Here is an 18,888-nt window from a genome sequence, read left to right as displayed (position 1 = left end):
GCTTGCAAAAATATAATGGTCAAAAGGCATCAACCCAATTTGATGCTGAAGCTTGAATATGTTATTTTAAATAAGGTGTTCATGCGTTGCATGTGGTATCATGGCCAATAGGGGGAACACTATGTCAACTAACTGAGAAATTTAGGGTATGGTTAACAGAAGACAGCTATTTTGTAACTTTTAAGATTGAAAAGTTCAGACCACGTTCATTTTAATTGCATGGTAGAAAAAGTCTGACCAAAACAAACAAGAAAAACGAACAGGGCATAATATAAAATTGTATATTTTAGTATACAGCATACATGTTGAGTGGCCCGAAAGTGGGACACATGAGGTCTAGTGTTTGTAGGTCCCATATAAATGCATGAATGCAAGTGAAACTATGGGCTACCAAAAGCTGTAGTATCGTGTGATCTGTCCTGTTTTTTTTAAATGGTATTGGGTTTTAATTTAATGCTTTGGATACACATTGCAATACATAGATGTAAAAAAAATGTCCCATATTAGGACAATTCACCCTATAATTAAAACAGTATATGCTGTATGTCTCACTCTGCCATACTGATATACCTACAACCCGCTGTTAAGCATGATCAACGAGGCGTGACATGACAGGAGTCAGGTGACCCTACATTTTAAGGTCTGATGGATATCTGGACATGTGTAGCACTTAATAGGGCCTATCTGTTAATATTGATGGGCTCTGTGCTGTAAGGTAGTTTAGCCTAGATAGTAAGAAAGTGTAGAAATCTCAGTCTGCATACAGAAGGTCCTTTATGGCAAGGAGTCTTAAAAAGTTAACCAGATACACTTCACCACGAAGCAGCCATGTGGAAAGAATTGGGATTGTATCTAGATTGTTTCCAAACTCTTGATTTAATAATTGTGCCAAATGTATTTAATAGTATCTATTAAACTTAGTATCTATTAAGTATAATGTTATAAAAGCAGTCAGTCCAAATCAATATTCACACAGCTTCTCAAATATGTCATATATTGATTTTAAGGGCAAGATTTATTTGATCTCTGCTGGTGTCTTTCATTTTCTGCCCCAGCTTGTGTTTTCCATGAGACTGGTATTTTTACAATGAATAAAATCTGTTTAACTCATTACTTAATAGTACTAAATGTTCTATTTTGTTGTGCAAGTACTGGGGTCTGTCCGCCAGCCACTTAACCGTTCCATCTCCATTTTTGGTTCTTTTTAACTGGAATCCTTTCATGCCGCATACCCATTTCTCTGGTTTTGTTGGAAGGGGTGGTGTCAGGGCATTAATAAGCAAGAAATTGAATACAATTACAATTGTCCATACGCTCGACTGAGTGGAAATTGAGTTTCTACACAAACACAAAAGAGCATGTTGTTGCCCAAAAATGTTTACATAACCTTTAGTTTCTCCAGAGGAAGGCCTAAACAACACATTACTGTCTACACACAAATTATCTGTATTTTATATCACAAAAAGGCGATCAGATCCTTAGACTTGACAACCATCCCCCACACACCCTAACCAGACTAAAAGACAATTCTTAAAAATACATTTATTTATCTATAGAGGCCCCACTATCATGTCCGTTATACAGTACATTACTGCATGATGTACTTGAATTTTATGTGCAATATTTAATCCACTGGCACCGTCTGTGTGACATTAAAACAAAACTCGGCAGCAGTGAATTTTGTGAATGAGAGTAGACAGAGCTTGTAACATATCGAGATGACCCTATTAGAAAGAGTAATCTATGAATTGTCACATTTAAAAAAGTTGGTTCCTTTTCAAGCAGTGTGAGTTTAACCATGTTAACACTACTTGAAAAATAAACATACCAGAACTGCATGAAACATCGATGACTGTGTGCATGTACAATGCTACTGAATGGAGCTGCTTTCATGTAACCCAGTGGAAAGAGCATTGTGTTAACAATGCAAGGTTGTGGGAATGAAGTCAATCTCATTCATTCAAACAAGCCAAAAGTTGAATACACTAGACATGTAGGCGCACACCATGATGACAGCACAGTCATATGCAATACTTAAAAAAAGCATTTTGCATTACATGTGGTATACCACATTACAGTCTTGGTATAACTCTAGGTATAATACAGTTTAATGACTCTGAAAGTGAAAGTGAACTGAAAATTACTAACATTCTTCCAAATATCTTTCTCTGTGTTCTTCGGAACAAAGTAATTTATACAGGTATGAAAATACATATGGGTGAGTAAATGATGACAGAATTTTCATTTTTGGGTGAACCATCCCTTTAATGGCAACTCCAATGCCAACAATAGTCGAATGATGTATCACTTTGTTCATCATATAGTGAAAGCGGTGGGTCCATCCTATCATGACAAAGACCAAAGCAATTTATGGAGCTTGTTCACTGGTGTTTAAAATATTTTAGCTAAACATTTAATAACACTGATGTATGTGCCCGTTAATACATTTTGTGAGTCTCTGTCTTCTATAATTGACCTTCATTTCTTCAACAAAAGACCAAATCCATCTCATTAGGGTCTTTTCGAAAGGAGAGATCATTGTTCACATTGTCTTGATCTGATTTCCAGTGACAGTGGAGGCGAGGGATTGACAGCTGATCCACTCTCAAGACAGCACCGACAATGCACTTCTGTTGCAGCAACTCCAAAAGTTTGGAGCATTCTACATGACAGGTCCGCTTTCCTCTCAAAGTGCCAACAGAATGACATAAATGGATTGTTGTAATTACCTAAATGACAATAGGATTGAAAGATGAATAATGAATTGCATGATGTCATATATAGCATAAACTTCTATCACGACATTTAAACAAACAAAACAACCAATCCGATTAACGCTTTCAAACTGTTTAATAAATGTGAAACATTTTCATTACTTTGTTTAAAGACTAAATGAGACTAAATGATATAATCCGTCCTAGATTTTTAATTAGAAGGATACGTTTTCTTGAAAACCAAAACGATGTGCGACAGTTATTCTGCTCTTGCATTCCAGATGAAAAAGCAGTATATCCTCACTTTGAGATGTGTCTACACAAGGCCGTCATAAAGCGAAAGTGCCTGTACAATAGAGGGGTCTGCTTTTGAGCCCTCCTGAAACTCCTGGAGGGTCAGCATTCCATCTGCATTCTGGTAACAACAATAAAGGAGGATTATTCACAACCACTGTCTTCAACCGCACACAGAAATCTGTCAACACGGTTGGTGGTGGGGAATGAAGTAGAAGCAGTGCAGTTGTAGCGGTGAATAAAAACGTCTTGTTTCTCTTAAGAGCTGCGTTTCCTTTCAAAGGCTCTTTTTATCAAAGCTTTCCGAAGGCCACTAGACTACTGCAATAGAGCTTCAATTTTACGTCTTTGATGTGACATGCCTTCTGTGTTTCTAGTGCCTTTTGAAAGACAGCTTTTCTGAAAATCACAGCAAACCGTGTATTCAGATAAGAATATGTAGTCATGCTTAAAAGGAACTCATGGGAGATTGTTGTAAAATCATAACAGAAATTTCTATGCGAGTTATTACAGATTCACTGTAAGGCGCGACTTAGAGGTGCGTCAGCAAAGTTTTTGCGATGAATAGGACCTTATTTTATTCCCCGTATAAATTTTGCTTTGATGTGACAGTACCAATTTCCATTTTCAAATAGATAGCACAACTACGCCCTTGTGTGAGTAGGATGGGGGGAAAGTACATTTGTCTCACGCTCAACTATGGCAGTAACATTTATTTTACCATATAAATTACTGTTGATTGCATGCAAAACAAGACAAATTACAGTTGAAGACAATAAATAAATCTAAAGACAGAAAATGTATGCAGTCGGAGACCTTATCCATCATAGCAAAGATGCGATCAACTCTTTTCTCTGGCGTGTTTTCCTCCTCAGGAAGTTCCACTGTGTTTCCCTGTAAAACGTATACATGAGATTAATTCCTGAGACGTAGATACAACAAGACACTCAATATGCCGGGTTGTTTTAAGCAATGCTTATTTAAAGTAATTGTTCCCCCAAAAACGAAAATTCTGTCATCATTTACTCACCCTATAAAATACTTTGTTCTGATGAACAAAGATAAGGACTGCTAGCAATTTTCAGTTTTGAGAGATCATAGTAAGAAAAATGTAAGTCAAAGGTGGCCCAGAACTGTTTGTTTTTCTTAATTCTTCAAAATATAATATATGTTCAACAGAACAAAAAATATACAATATTTGGTTTCTAATAAGGTAGCTAACATTCTTACAAATATGTTTCTTTATGTTTAACAGAAATGTATACAGGTTTGAAACAACCTGAGGGTGAGTAAATGATAAAGTAATTTTCATTTTTGGGTGAACTATCCCTTTAACTCTATGGTTGTTTTTGTTCATATTTCAGTCTAGTCACCGCAATTTATTTTTCTCATGGCTCATGGCCCCATAATCAATTTTCAGTATTTATGCTTGCAATCAAATCAACGTTAGCCATCCAAGAAAGCACTTTCATTAAAGGAGTCACATGAAATGGCTGAAACAAATATTATTGTTTGTTTTAGATGTAATGCAATGTGTATACACGATTTATGGTTTGAAACGCTGTATTTTTTCCACATACCGTGCATGTTTGTATCTGAATCTGAATCTGAAACTGAAACCTGCAGATATTTTATAAACCTCATTGCTTTGAAAAGTGAGGTGTGCTATGATTGGCCAGTTAACCAGTGCATAGTGATTGGTCAAATATTGCAAGCGCGTGACAGAAATGTTATTTGGACAATCAAGATCCAAAGCAATTGTACTTGCAGGTACGCCTACCTTACTTGCGTATAAACTTGGGTGGTCTTAGTCAAGCAACGAATGACGTACATTCGTGGAGGTGTGGTTACACGAGACGTTTCAGGCAGGTCTGGGTGAGCGTTCGCTTTTAGATAGAATCAAATTTTTTGTTCCTATAATGTCTAATACATGCACGGGCAACTTTAAACGCACCAAAGATACATAAAAATACGTATTCGCGCCATATGACCCCTTTAACTCAAGAGAGTTATGGTTCACCAAGCAACAATTGACTCACCACCATCTGGTAGATGGCATCCACGATGTTCAGCATCTCATCTCGGGTAATGTAACCATCATTATCAAGATCATAAAGTTTAAAAGCCCCTGTGACAGCAACGACAAGCAAGTACATTAGAAAAATTCTCTCTCTGTGCATTATAAAACTCATAACTGTTTCCTATAGTTTATTATAATATGCATATCTCTGCATGAGTCATGATCAAATCAATTGATGGATGGATTCCGAAGAACTTTTATGATTCTCTTGTATGGTATTATTACTTATGTAAATGTAACTGATAAAAGAATGCTGCAGATGCGTTTTGTGGTATTGACATTATGAAATTGTAAAAATAAATTTGCCTTACATCTGAGTTTCTCATCCAGCGTCCCTCTTGATGTGACAGAGAGTGCTTGAATGAACTCGGAGAACTCTATGCGTCCATCCTGAAAATAAAGATCAGAAACATTGTCAAGGTCATTCGGTGAATGCACATACAAGACGTATAGCTTAAATTCTGTTTTGCTTTAGACAAAATCGTAATGTAAGGACTTGATTTTATACTGTTTCTGCCTCGGATTGACATTGAAGAGACATCAAAGATGGCAAAGGACTGCAGAGTGATGCAGCAAAATAACTGCAATTAAATATGGAAGCAGTGAGGTAGGCAATGCTGTTACCCTGTCTACGTTTGACACCTTACAGAAGGTTTTATGTATTAAAAATGAGCTGTATGACACGCACACAAGCTTACCCATTTCTTTCTTTGATCATTCTGTTTAATATTTTGTATAAAGCATAAAAATGCATAACTCTAGCACGTTGATCAACCAAAAATGTACTAACAAACCATCCCGAAAATCCGCTGAATTTTTTAATAGAGATGAAAAGAGTGTTTACAACTCCTAAAACAGACATCACAAAAACTCTTTAAAATGCCAACATAACAGAATACTAAACTGTAATACCCTGATAGCAAGCAACCATTAAATCAATGTTAAAAAATTATTGATTTGTCATTGTTAAGGGCAATGAATCCCGCAATTTTGTACCCGCAAATTCATGTTGAAAAAAGAACATTACTTCAAACCATTATTGTGATCAATGTTTGCTTTAGTTGGGCCTTGATTCTTGACAGTATTAAGTCAGCTCATTCACTTTTTCTGTTCTCTGACAATCAATATGTCTAATGAAAGTATATGTAAAGCATAAAGTGTTATGTCACAAGAGGATAGTTGCCAAAAAAGAAGTTGCCTAAAATGTATAGTAAAATTGATGATAGATGTGTTCTGGTCACAAATGAAAAAGATCTGATGCAAAATAAGCTAAATTTTACGGACTGATGGTGACAATCATTAAACTAATTCAGATAAACAGATCAACTGCAATGGCAGTGTGTGCTTGAAGGGAGTCATGACAGGTTTTGTACTATGATTTCCCAGCATGCATTGCAGCATGAAGCTTTATTTTGTTGATTGTCACCATTGTTGAGTTTCATGCACTGATTCTTGATGTCTAATAGATTAAGCTGTACAGTTGTCATCTATCCCATCACATATTGTTAACAATAACACAACAATCTCATAAACAATATATCAACCACATTAACTTCACAAATTACTAAACTGGATCCTGCTGGACCCTCATAGTCTTGATGGAACAAGATGATCTTTGTAGGAAAAAAAATCTAACATTAAAGGAAGAAAAAAGGGCCAAACTAAAGCAAACAGTGATCACAATAATGCTAATTCCATGTTCAGGTTACTTGATTCATTTATGTTAATTTCATGTTGAGAAAACATGACTCAAACATTTGGATCCAGGGCCGGATTTTTTAATCCAGTACCAGCCCGGGGGAGGTAAAATAACTTTGTTATTCGAAAATCCAGATTGCTTTTACATTGCAAAATGTTTACTCACACAGACTCGTAACATATAGGCTTAAGAAGTATTCCAATCATATTCTTTGTTGTCGTTTAACACATTACACGCTTAACTAAGAATGTGAGTCGTGAGGTGCACATTTGTTACACAAATAAAGTTAAACAAATGGACAAATGACTCTTATAGTATAATCATTGACAATCTGTGCCATTTTAACCTTAGCAAAATTAATATGTTTATAAGAAAATATTTGAGAATTACACTTAAGAATATTTTTAAGAACGTCTTGTAATTTATATTAATAAAGTTCTTATATTTTCTAATAAGAACCTTTTTGTGAATCCGGCGTGTTTGAATTATGGAAAAATCTGATAGAACTGAATTAATAGGTAAGAGGTAAGGTAGTGTGTGCTTGCAAGTGAGTTACAGTATGCCGGGAAAGGTCTTAATATTGTTGTTGCTGGTCCAGAAAAGCATTGTTGTGGTGTAAATCCTGTATGATGGAGAGGGTGTTCACGTGTTGATATTGTCCTTCAGGTTGTGATCCTAGTTTGTAACTTGGCAATGTATAAGATAGAGGTGTTTCCTCCATCATGCTAAACCAAAGGGCCATTTTATGGCTCAGATATTTACGTACTTAGTAAGAAGTTAACAAATAAAAATATAACATTTCTTGCTGGAATACAACTTAAAAAATCTTGACCAGGCCAATACATCAGCTGTTATTGATTATTGACTTCACTATTTCAGTCTCTTGTTACCTTGTTCTCATCAAAGACATTAAAAACAAAGGTGGCAAATTTTGTCGGGTCTCCAAAGGGGAAGAACTGCTTGTAGATCTTTTGAAATCCAGCTGAGTCCAGCTGACCGCTGGGGCAGTCTTTAATAAAACCTTTATACCTGCCACACCGAGACAAAAAATGAAACAAGATAAAAGTTAGAGAAGACAGAGGGAATATTTTTATAATAGTAATATTAAACAATTTTGTATGGCCCTTTTTTCATACATGAAATGTAACTCAAAGTTTTTCACAAAATAAAACATACAAAAATAAATACCATTATTCAATATGATGCAAATTAAATATGCAAATTAATTCCAATACCAAACAGTCTACATATTTCCCATCACAAAGAGAATTTATAAAAATGTTCCCTCCAGTATATAAAGTCCTGAAGGAGTCTTATGCACACTGTAAGCACAGAAATGCACTGCCAACAGTGTTATAGAACATGTGGTTTGGGTATTCAAAGAAAAAAAAACTTCTGTCACCCTATCTAGCAATTTTCAAAAACAGCACTTCAATTGTTTTCTGTATGCAAATTGATCCCTGACACATCAGAACACTATCATTGTGGAGCATTTCCGAGCCATGCGGGCCAAAGGGTAAAATGGGTGCACAGGATATTATAGGGCATGTCAATCCTCAATTGCAAATTCATTTCCAGGCACATCAGTTAAAATTTCCTTCAGCATTTATCATTCAGTTTTTAACCTAAGCGTACTTTGCTTAGTTTCAGTTATCAGAGATAGTTATCACTGATGACCGATACTGTTCTATCATAACACATCTGCAGCATATGCTGCTGTTAAAAACACTTAATTAGCTAATTGTTCATTGCCTCCTCAAAAGGGCCTGCTGTGCAAACAAAGTACCTTTTTTTCGAATGCACGACAGCTTGGTGACAGAATTTGTCACGGCCATATGTGCAAAATAAATCATAAATCTAACTGGCTGTTATCAAGAAAATATTCTAACCTGTTCTACATTTTCTGGAGACATATCACAAAGAGTACCGTAGTCATACCAAATAATTATCATATTAATTTGTCAAAAATTCAGAGGTTAACAAAGTGGGTCTATTGCACCTTCAAAACATTTGTTTTAACCTCCTTATGGGCTCAAGAACAACATTGATTGCAATTTGGTGCACTGTAGGAAATACCTTCAAGGAAATATTCTGGCAGCTAGGTGCCAGAAATAAATCTCAAAATAAAATGTTTTCCATTAAAATTATTTCCCTGTTTTTCTTCTAAATTTACAGTATTTTTCTGTAATTTTACGCTTTGTTACTGTATTTTCAAAAATATATGTTTGTACAATAACAGTAAATCTTTTGTAAAAAACAGTAAAATAAAAGAAAACGTTTTCTGTGGGCGATTTACTAAACACAAATTAAAAAACACAGGGGCAATATCTCATTCCCATAATGACCAATGCGATCTACTAAGAGCAGCACAAATTAGTGCAGGGTTTAAGACATACTTTTTGGGGGGCTAAATAAAGCCAAAAATACCAGTACAATGACAAGCGCAAACTTTTGTAAATCAATGTATCTGTGGTGAGTTGGAAATCGCAGCTGTGAAATTTTCACAGTGTGTCTTTAGTAAATACTGACAGTAGTTTTTTTACACCAAAAGAGGCGTTTGCGCTGCTGCAAGCTGTTAGTAAATATGTCCCTTAGCCTCTGTACATAGTCAGTGTATCTACTGCAAAAAAGAAACATAGCTCCTCCTCCTTTATGTATTTGGTACACCGTTTCCTCCTTGTAAAAAAGAAGATTGAAATTCTATTCAGGCTTTCTCTTATGGGTGCTTGATACAGATAACTCAAAAGCAAGTCTACTTCTTGTGTCAGCAAACAACGGGCTTCTATCATCAGATAACAGAGTGGCTTGTAACTAGCTCTGTCTATGCGTGTGTTACTGCCAAGCATGTCTACGCTTGTTGCTTACTGATCTGATCAGCACAATGCTGTGCACGGGGGACACCACTTTCAACACAGCAGTACAGTAGTGTCTTTGACAGTGCTGTCTCCAATGACAAACCAACCAGACTTCCACATGCAGCAAAATCTCACATCAGAATCAAACATGTGGGAGTCTGTATGCCCCTGCAGTCAGATTGAACTGTCACACACGATTCACACAGGTCAGTGACTGTCGTACCTATGTAAATGTCATGAAAGTAGATCTCTCTTTTCCACACATCCACATTTCTCTTGTTTTCGATTGCCTCCAAATTTCATCTGAATCAATAATCTAATTTCTTTGTTATTGTATTACTCTTCTGAGTTTCTGATTTTCTATTTTACATTTTATTGTGGTCCGCTTTCTTTTTTTCTGTCCTTTTGCTGCTCTTTCTGTCTCTCTACTCGTCTTTCTCTCTTTCCTTCCTTGGCACCCTGCCTAGAGTCAACCATTCCCCATCTGCCATGGGAGGCATGGAGCAGCCAGGAAGAGAAGCTGTTGCCGTATGGGGTTAAGAATTTAGAACAGTGGCGAATGAGGAACATTACCAAAAAATGTTAATATGCAGTGAAATTCCACTATGATGTAGCTGCAAAACATCTCATCACAGAATGAGTCAGTCCATGTGGTTGAACGGTTCTGCCAGTGTTTGTTGCGGCAAGCTGCCCATAACAAGCAAAATAAGCAGGTTGTAAACACGAGAACGTGTACAAACTGTACCACTCAAACCACAACCCCATTTATTTATATTTATCTACTGAAGCAGATACTCTTTGATAGAACAAGGCACTCACATGGTTAAAAATACAGCGTACGCTGTGTCCATATGACAATGAGACCAAGGATGACAATGAGAATTATCTGGTTCTGCCTTATTTTTTATGTTTTAATACATTGGGATTTCATGACTATGAGATGATTTGATGAAATATGAAAGTTGTGGACGCATAACTCCTATGATCTTAACTCATGGATATTTATAAGATGATGTAGCACAGGCCTAACTGATTCGGTAGCTTTGTTGGCAATATGTTATAGGATTACGATTTGTGTTTGCTTAGATCACTGCCTATGCAAATTATTGATAGTGGCTTCTCAGGATTTTAAAGGTATTTTAAAATATAGTTTGCAGTGACAAAGAAAATGTTCAAAGTCATTCAATTTAAATGAGAGTTGACAATTTCTGCATTTATGTAAGTGAACTCTGACTTTCAATGGGATTACAGGTGATCCAACATATGACACAGTTGGATGTAGCAGTCAAGAATGAATGAAATGTAATATGTATTTATTCTATATGTTAACACATCTTTACATTAAACTCATTGGCCAAGCAACACAAAGCTAATAAAATATGTTTCCTAAAAAGTAATGAGGCAACATTTCCTGAAAAGGTAAGATGCAAAGAGAAGAAAATAAAGAGAAAACTTACCACTGCTGAACTTCTTTTTCCGTGACTGCAGAACAAGACAAAAAAACGCATAAAGTTAGACTCTGGACAAGCTACAGATGTTAGGTAAAACTATCAAAAATGAGGAGAAACAGTGAACATCTAAAATCCCTTGAGTACCGTTTTTAATTCCACTCTTAGATTACCAACGTCATTGTTCTGCTGAATGAGCCCAGTGTAGAAAGAAAAACCGTGGAAGGCTGACAGGAGAGCTACTGTAGCGGTCTCTCGCAGCTTAGAGGCAGACAGCCATGTCAACACAGTTAACATCAGGCCTGTCACTGCATTGTCATAACATTTGACAACCTCTTAACATCACAAACAGCTTTTTGACAAACATTTATTCCTTAAACATACTGGTACAGTGGATGAATACTGTAACTACATTTCTACTTACAGTAGGCCTATATATTCATTTTGCACAAACTCTTTATAAAAGCGATTAACAAACGATAAATATACCAGCTGCAGTAGTTATTCAAAAGAAGAACACAATGTGCATTAGCACATTCAGCTTCTTTAAGTGTTTTATGGGTCTCAATATTCTGACCCAATATTCTCTGAATTCATCCTAGGTTCTGCCACTGCATTTTGTGTTCACATTCTATTCACAGTTTACATCATAACACTATGCTGTTGAGTATTGTTCAGCCGTGTTCCCTGCATTTCTCTCTCTCTCTCTCTCTCTCTCTCTCTCTCTCTCTCTCTCTCTCTCACACACAGAGAAGGCTCTTTGTCTGGGGCAGTGGTGTACTCATTACTAAGGTCAGCCGTGTGCATCCATGTACATCGAAAGGTAAAGCTGAACGAAATGGGGAAGGTTTTGTATGAAGAGATGGACAAAGTTAAAGTTATAGTGTAAATCAAAGATCAGCATTTATCTGATTTTGATTTAGGAAAGAGAATTATTAAACAGTGTGTGTATAGGCTGTATAGGTTTAACATGTATAGGTTTAACATGTTTCATGTGAATTCAAATTGACAATATACAGCTTTGGGTCAAAGATGAACAAACCTGTCAGGTGGGGTATAAATTAACCTCTGTTGGGTTGTTTTTTGTTGGGAAAAATGGAGGGTTCATTTTACCCAGCAGTTGCGTTTGTCTGTTTTTGCCCAATGATTGGTTGAAATAATCCAAGTGTACAATGTCAAAAATTGAATTGTTAATTATTATTTGAAGTGCTCACAAATCAACCAAAATATGTTTTGCTATTGTCAACACATTTTTCTGAGAGTTTGGTTTACGTTAGAAAAACGTCTGTTTAACCATTGCAAGTGTAATCTGTGTTTGTGTCTATAAACATTGTGATTATCTTTAAAATTAAATAATCATCATTAAAATAAATAAGGATAAGGATAAACAAATTTTTAACATTGAAATCTAATAAATATAAGAAAATGATGCATAGAAATATAGGAGTGAGTGATTGGACAAGCTGTAACACAGGTGCATCCCAACAACGCTGCCGATAACCCAACACGACTCCATCCACAACATCCATTCCCATCTGCTACAAAAATGAACAAAAGAGAAAAAACACAGCAAGATAAACACCCTCTTATGACAAAAAGAAAATGAATATAGTACACAACTTTTGTTCCAACCTCACAGAGAACAATAACCCAACAACAAACCCCTAAACATCTCATCTAATCTGCCCATCACCCTGCAGGGAACTTTCCACACATACAATGTACAGTATCTCATCCACATTTACAGCTACTGTGGCTGAAAATAACACAGCAAATGAGCAGAGAAGTGAAGAGGGAGCCAGCAGACAGACAGGCAAATAAAACAGAATAAACCAGTAATGTGTGCAACATCAATCTCTGGGGGATCCAGCCAACACCTGTCAGAGACAGTTTATGTCTCATTTAAAGAACAGATTATAGAATGAAGATATATTGACATGTACAGCGCTGATTCTGGGCTATTGAATTATACTTCAAATTACTTTCTACTCCTCCCTGTCTAATACACAGCCTGAGGTACATTAGAGAAATGTGTGATGCAAATAAATACTTTATGAAAAACTTCCCTATTTGTGCACTGAATCCTGCTGGCACAGCAAATGCAACAGACAACTTGGCAGCTCTCCCTTACGTTCCCCCAAGACAACTGCTCCACTGACACCCACAAAAATATAAAACAAAAGATTGTTCAACTTCTGCGACAGCTATCAAACTGCTATAAGCCCACTAATGGAACTAAAGCAAAAGTACATGCAGCGGTAAAATAGGCTACCCAACAAAAATCCCATACACCACAACATCAGAACACAATGTCTAGAAATGAATATTTGTGAATATACTGGAAAATATAATGTAATATATTAAATAATACATTTCCATATATAGTAACCAAGTACTTCTAGTTTTTATATATTTTAAAAGCGTTAATTCCTTATGTGTTATTCAATATATTATCAACCAAATTATCTGATTTCATATACTGAAAGTGAATATATACTGTAGGAAATATATTTTCTTTGTGTAAGGGATATCTTGGAGGCACGCCATGTTTCTCAGCCCTAATCTTTACATCTACATCCTGTTTTATAAGCCCCAATTTATTACGATTGCGGTAAAAGAAGTTCAATCAATCCATCAATAGAAACACCTCATCAAACTCCAGGACCCAGCTGATTGCTTGAATAAGTGGGCATGCCCTGTCAGGTGGTCCACATTCTGACTTTTGGTCAATCTTTCTCAACAGGATGCCTGTTATATAACTCTGGTGCACCTGTTGTGAGATTTGATTAAGGCTATTTGTGGGCAAGGTGATGGCAAAGGAGTATGTGGTCAAGTCACAGGTGAGAGGAGATGACTTTATGTAGGAGAATTCATACAGACTATTTTTAGGTCACAGTAATATAGATTTAACATCTATTCCAGGCAATTGTTTAAAAGAGGATAATAAACAATAAGTATTATTAATAACTAATTGAATCATTTCGTTTGACAGGATTTACTGTACAACCCCCTGTGGAGGTGATGTGAGTTAGGAGGAAATCAACAGAGACCCTTCACTACAGGGAATCTAGAGGGCCAGGGGATATGTAATAGCAATGTGACTGACCATTTGTATTTAGATGTTAATAAATGGGACACTATTTATCTTCCCTGGGTAACCCTTTCAATCTGTTTGACACACACACCTATTGTATATGCAGACTCAATGTGAAGGACACAACCAGGGGAAGTATGGGAATCACATTTGTTGTGTTGGGGATTTCTAGGGTTTCTATTGTAAAACAGTTACTTCGGAATTCTAAATCAGTGGCTTACAGAGATGTCAATGACTTTAGTACAAAGAAAAACACAATGCTTGACCCTCTGCAGAAAAGAAAAACATAACAGACAGCCTGTGGGTGCGTGAGGGTAAAAAATGGACGTCAGAAGGTCTCCAACTAGATAAATGAATTGATTAAAAGAGCAAGGTTAAATTTCTGGACGTGAAAAGAGGGATGAGATACATCTGAGATGGAATGGGGGGTAAAGAGAGAAAGAGAGAGAATGTTGAGGCATGGTTGAACATAAGGAGATTAAAAAAAAGGAAACAAGGTCTGTTACTAAATGGCTGATGACAGCTTGGATGTTAATGTGTGTACATAAATCTATTACTGTAATACAAATATGTCGGTGCTTTCTCATTTACTGCATTTAAAAATATATGTGTACTTGGGTGTGTAGGTACATTCTCTCTGAATGGAAGATTTGCTACACGAGTACAGCTCCATATGTGTGTTTAAATGCTGTTTATTGTAATAACTAGGTTAAATATAACTTCTAGCAAAACGAGCAAATAACTTCTATCGTTGCCTTACATAAATTATATGTTTACAACCTCATCATGGGAGGAATCAAAGACAGAACATTGGAATTAAAAATGGAATTAAAAAGAATCTCTAGATTAGCAGTTTTGTTTTACATAACCCCGATTCACCAATAAACTCATGCACCCCTTCATCAACACCAAAGTCAAACTGTGGTCCTTCTGACCCTGGACGCAATTTAGCACTCTCATTACCATTAATTAAGTCGCTTCATTATACAACAAAACACAATTTTACTTTGTGATATGTATCAACATAAGGGTGAGTAAATAATGACAGGATTTAAAGTTTCCCTGATATGCAAATAGGCTTGCATTACTAAAGACTCGGTTCTTTGATTCTCTACATGTATCCTGTTATATGATGTTAACTCATCCATAGCATGAAATTCTCCCGTGTAAAACATTTATGCAAAACGTTTTTAACAGGTGAGAGACAGAATTTGGCTCGCCCATACTAGCCCAAAGCATAGAAAGAACTGAATCAATGCCTTCAATCAATTTAAAAGTGATAACAAGTGTGGATGGTACATGAGCATGTATTATATTGATAGTAGTCATTGTCTATGTACACTATGCGTCAAGCAAGAAGAAGCTGAAAATGACAGGCTTGCTTTACCCCCTGTGAAGAACAAAGCTTAACCTCTGAAGATGCTCATTAAACATGAACGGGGGACTGGCGCTGTGGGCGTGCCTGAAATCCATGTTTAGTGGTGAACTTGGTTGAATGACTAATCAAATGATAGATCTAAAGTGTTTTATCTTTAGGTTCACAAGCAATGGGATAATTAGTATCACTTAAGCATATTTTTATTTACAAATTTGCTACAGTTCCTAACGTGAACAATGTCAGTGTGCATTACCTGCTAAATGAAACAAAGACCGTTTTTCACCATCTCTAAATTAAGCTCCACCTGAATAATATTCAGCGATAGGTTTCAATGCCTATTCTCATTCCCGTCATCTAATTTAAAGCCTGTTGATGTCATATTGATAATACTAATAGATTTTCTGCACCTTTCGGAGGTTTGACAGTTGCTCGCAGCTGTTGAAGTATATTCTAACAATAGAGATACAAGTCAAAACACACTTGGTGATTATTATATGATTGATAATGGAGAACAATCAACGAAGCCAGACAAGAAATGCTAAATGGTTCCAATCGATTGAGGGACCCAGCAAACAATCAAACATTGCACAAATAACACAACATACACACAGAATACTGCAGTCTCACAATACATTTCTATTGAGCTGTAACTGTAGACTTTATAAAATTAATTAATATGTATATAAAAAACAGGCTAAATAGAGTAACAGGTCTGTTTTTAAATAATAACAGGTCTGTTTCTAGAGACAATAATATAGAACAATTAACCAAGTCATTTAGACTAGTAACTAGTCAAAGAGCATCAATACTCACAGTAGGTCTTTCTGCACAGATCTTCCACGACCTCCGGCTTAAGTTTGCTGTTGGATTTTCCCATCTCTCCAGGCTGGCCGCAATGTTTATCCCGACTCCTTTAATGACTCCCCCCAAACCCACCTTCCACTTACATTTAAAGACAGAGAGTCTGACCGAGAGAGAAGAGAGGGGGAACTAACACACCCGTTCTGCCTTCTCCCCGAACCACAGCAGTGTCCGACAGAAGCAGCAAGTAACTGAGCGGAGGAAATAACACAGAAGCAATGTGATCACAGAGTGGTCCTTTAATCTGTTACCCGGTGTCCCTCCTCCTCTCTCCTTCAGTACTCCAGTCAGTTGATGGGTTTCCTTCAGAGATTCAGGGGTTGTGATCAGCATTCAAGGCAAGGAGAGACCCGTTCATTCAGGTGCTCTCTGCTGTCTAGCTTGATCTGCTGGAAGAGGAATTGATTCACTGAGCGAGTGAGACATGCAGGCGCATTCGTTGGCTCTCTGTGTGAGAGCGTGTGTGTGGGAGGGTGCGGGTGTGTGTTGTCACCACGCTATGCTGTCGTCCTTGACAACAGGAGCCACACCTCTAGTGCTTTTTATTCTACTGCATGGAAATAACCACTTGCCTCTAAATCTATCCTTAACAGTTCTGTCTTTTCTTAATTATTTGGATTGAAAAAAGGGATTAAACCTAACCCTAAGGTTTTACATTTTTATCCAAAGTGACTTACATTGCATTTTACTAAACATTTGTTTCTAAGTATGTGCAATCCCTGGGATCGAACCCATTACTTTGGCATTACTTGAACCATGCTCGAACCACTAAGCTACAGGAAAGCTTTAGAAAATTTCAGTTATAATTTCCAGACAAATTAAGTGTCATTTTTAAGTATAAAATCCCTGTTTTTAATAGATATAGAAGAACAACAGTTGTGTACAAAAGTGCAGATATTTGCTATTAGTTGCCTCAGGTTAGATTTCATCTCATTTTGATTCTGTTAAAAATGGACAAAATACTAAACCTTTAAGGTATTTATGGAACCAATTGTCTGTGTCATTGTTTAACACATTACCTCATTCCCTCATTTACGTATATGGGACCATCTCTCAATAAAGATTTGCCTTTGAACGAAGCAGCACACTGGATTCAGAACTTTCTGTGCTCCATTGACTGACTTTAAACCTTTACCTTCAAACCAATTAGATAAAAGTTACAATCTCACAGTATCATTAAATGCAGTTAGCAAACGCTTTTATCCAAAGCTTTTTAAGCTATTCATTTTTTTGCTAAGCTTTCTAGAATTCTTCTCAAAGCTAAGCTTCAATTTATACTTCAAACAAACCAATGCAAAATACATACATTTTAATGCATCTTTAATAATACATTTACAAGTGCTGGTCATATAATTAGAATATCATCAAAAAGTTGATTTATTTCACTAATTCCATTAAAAAAGTGAAACTTGTATAATATATTCATTCATTACACACAGACTGAAATTTTTCATATATTTATAAACTTTTAGTTTTGATGATTATAACTGACAACTAAGGAAAATCCCAAATTCAATATCTCAGAAAATTAGAAGATTACTTAAGACCAATACAAAGAAAGGATTTTTAGAAATCTTGGCCAACGGAAAAGTATGCACATGAAAAGTGTGAGCATGTACAGCACTCCATACTCAAACACAGTGGACCACACCATCAGATGACATGGCACACCAAACCATCACTGACTGTGGAAACTTTACACTGGACCTCAAGCAACGTGGATTGTGTGCCTCTCCTCTCTTCCTCCAGACTCTGGGACCCTGATTTCCAAAGGAAATGCAAAATTTACTTTCATCAGAGAACATAACTTTGGACCACTCAGCAGCAGTTTAGCCCAGGCGAGACACTTCTGACGCTGTCTGTTATTCAAGAGTGGCTTGACACAAGGAATGCGACAGCTGAAACCCATGTCTTGCATACGTCTGTGCTTAGTGGTTTTTGAAGCACTGACTCCAGCTGCAGTGGATCTCCCCCACATTTTTGAATGGGTTTGTTTCACAATCCTCTACAGGGTGCGGTTATCCCAATTGCTTGTACACTTATTTCTACCACATCTTTCCCTTCCCTTCGCCTCTCTACTAATGTGCTTGGACACAGAGGTCTGTAAACAGGCAGCTTTTGCAATGACCTTTTGTGTCTTGCCTTCCTTGTGCAAGGTGTCAGTGGTCCTCTTCTGGACAACTGTCAAGTCAGCAGTCTTCCCCGTGATTGTGCAGTCTACAGAACTTGACTGAGAGACCATTTAATGGCTTTGCAGATGTTTTGTGTTAATTAGCTGAAGACTGTGGCATTTTTCTTAGTTGTCAGTTATAATCATCAAAATTAAAAGAAATAAACATATGAAATATATCAGTATGTGTGTAATGAATGAATATAATTAACAAGTTTTTAAATTGAATTAGTGAAATAAATCAACTTTTTGATGATATTCAAATTATATGACCAGCACCTGTACATAATGAAGA

The 18,888-nt window shown here is 36.5% G+C and overlaps 1 protein-coding gene across 1 annotated transcript; it reads right to left on the bottom strand.

The window, feature by feature from the left end:
• Positions 1 to 1,525: 1,525 nt before the first annotated feature.
• Positions 1,526 to 16,876, bottom strand: ncs1a (neuronal calcium sensor 1a). The gene is made up of 8 exons (XM_079451129.1): positions 16,376 to 16,876; positions 11,100 to 11,124; positions 7,678 to 7,816; positions 5,400 to 5,478; positions 5,048 to 5,136; positions 3,825 to 3,902; positions 3,019 to 3,129; positions 1,526 to 2,729 (listed from the first exon to the last, which is right to left on the bottom strand). The coding sequence occupies exons 1-7, from the start codon at positions 16,437 to 16,439 to the stop codon at positions 3,031 to 3,033; spliced, it is 573 nt and encodes a 190-aa protein (XP_079307255.1). The 5' UTR covers positions 16,440 to 16,876; the 3' UTR covers positions 1,526 to 2,729; positions 3,019 to 3,030.
• Between the last annotated feature and the right edge of the window lie 2,012 nt (positions 16,877 to 18,888).

Source organism: Barbatula barbatula (assembly GCF_947034865.1).
Source record: "Barbatula barbatula genome assembly, chromosome: 2".
Classification (NCBI taxonomy): Eukaryota; Metazoa; Chordata; class Actinopteri; order Cypriniformes; family Nemacheilidae; genus Barbatula; species Barbatula barbatula.
Note: the sequence above shows the minus strand (reverse complement) of the source record. Positions and strands in the feature narration are given on the sequence as shown.

Bases quoted from the DNA above. Each gene is read 5' to 3' on its own strand.
- ncs1a (XM_079451129.1), bottom strand. From the start codon at position 16,439: ATGGGAAAATCCAACAGCAAACTTAAGCCGGAGGTCGTGGAAGATCTG. The intron at 11,125-16,375 runs GTGAGTATTGAT...CTTGTTCTGCAG, and splicing joins TCTGTGCAGAAAGACCTACT to TCACGGAAAAAGAAGTTCAG. The intron at 5,137-5,399 runs GTAAGGCAAATT...TTGCTGTCACAG, and splicing joins GCTGGATGAGAAACTCAGAT to GGGCTTTTAAACTTTATGAT.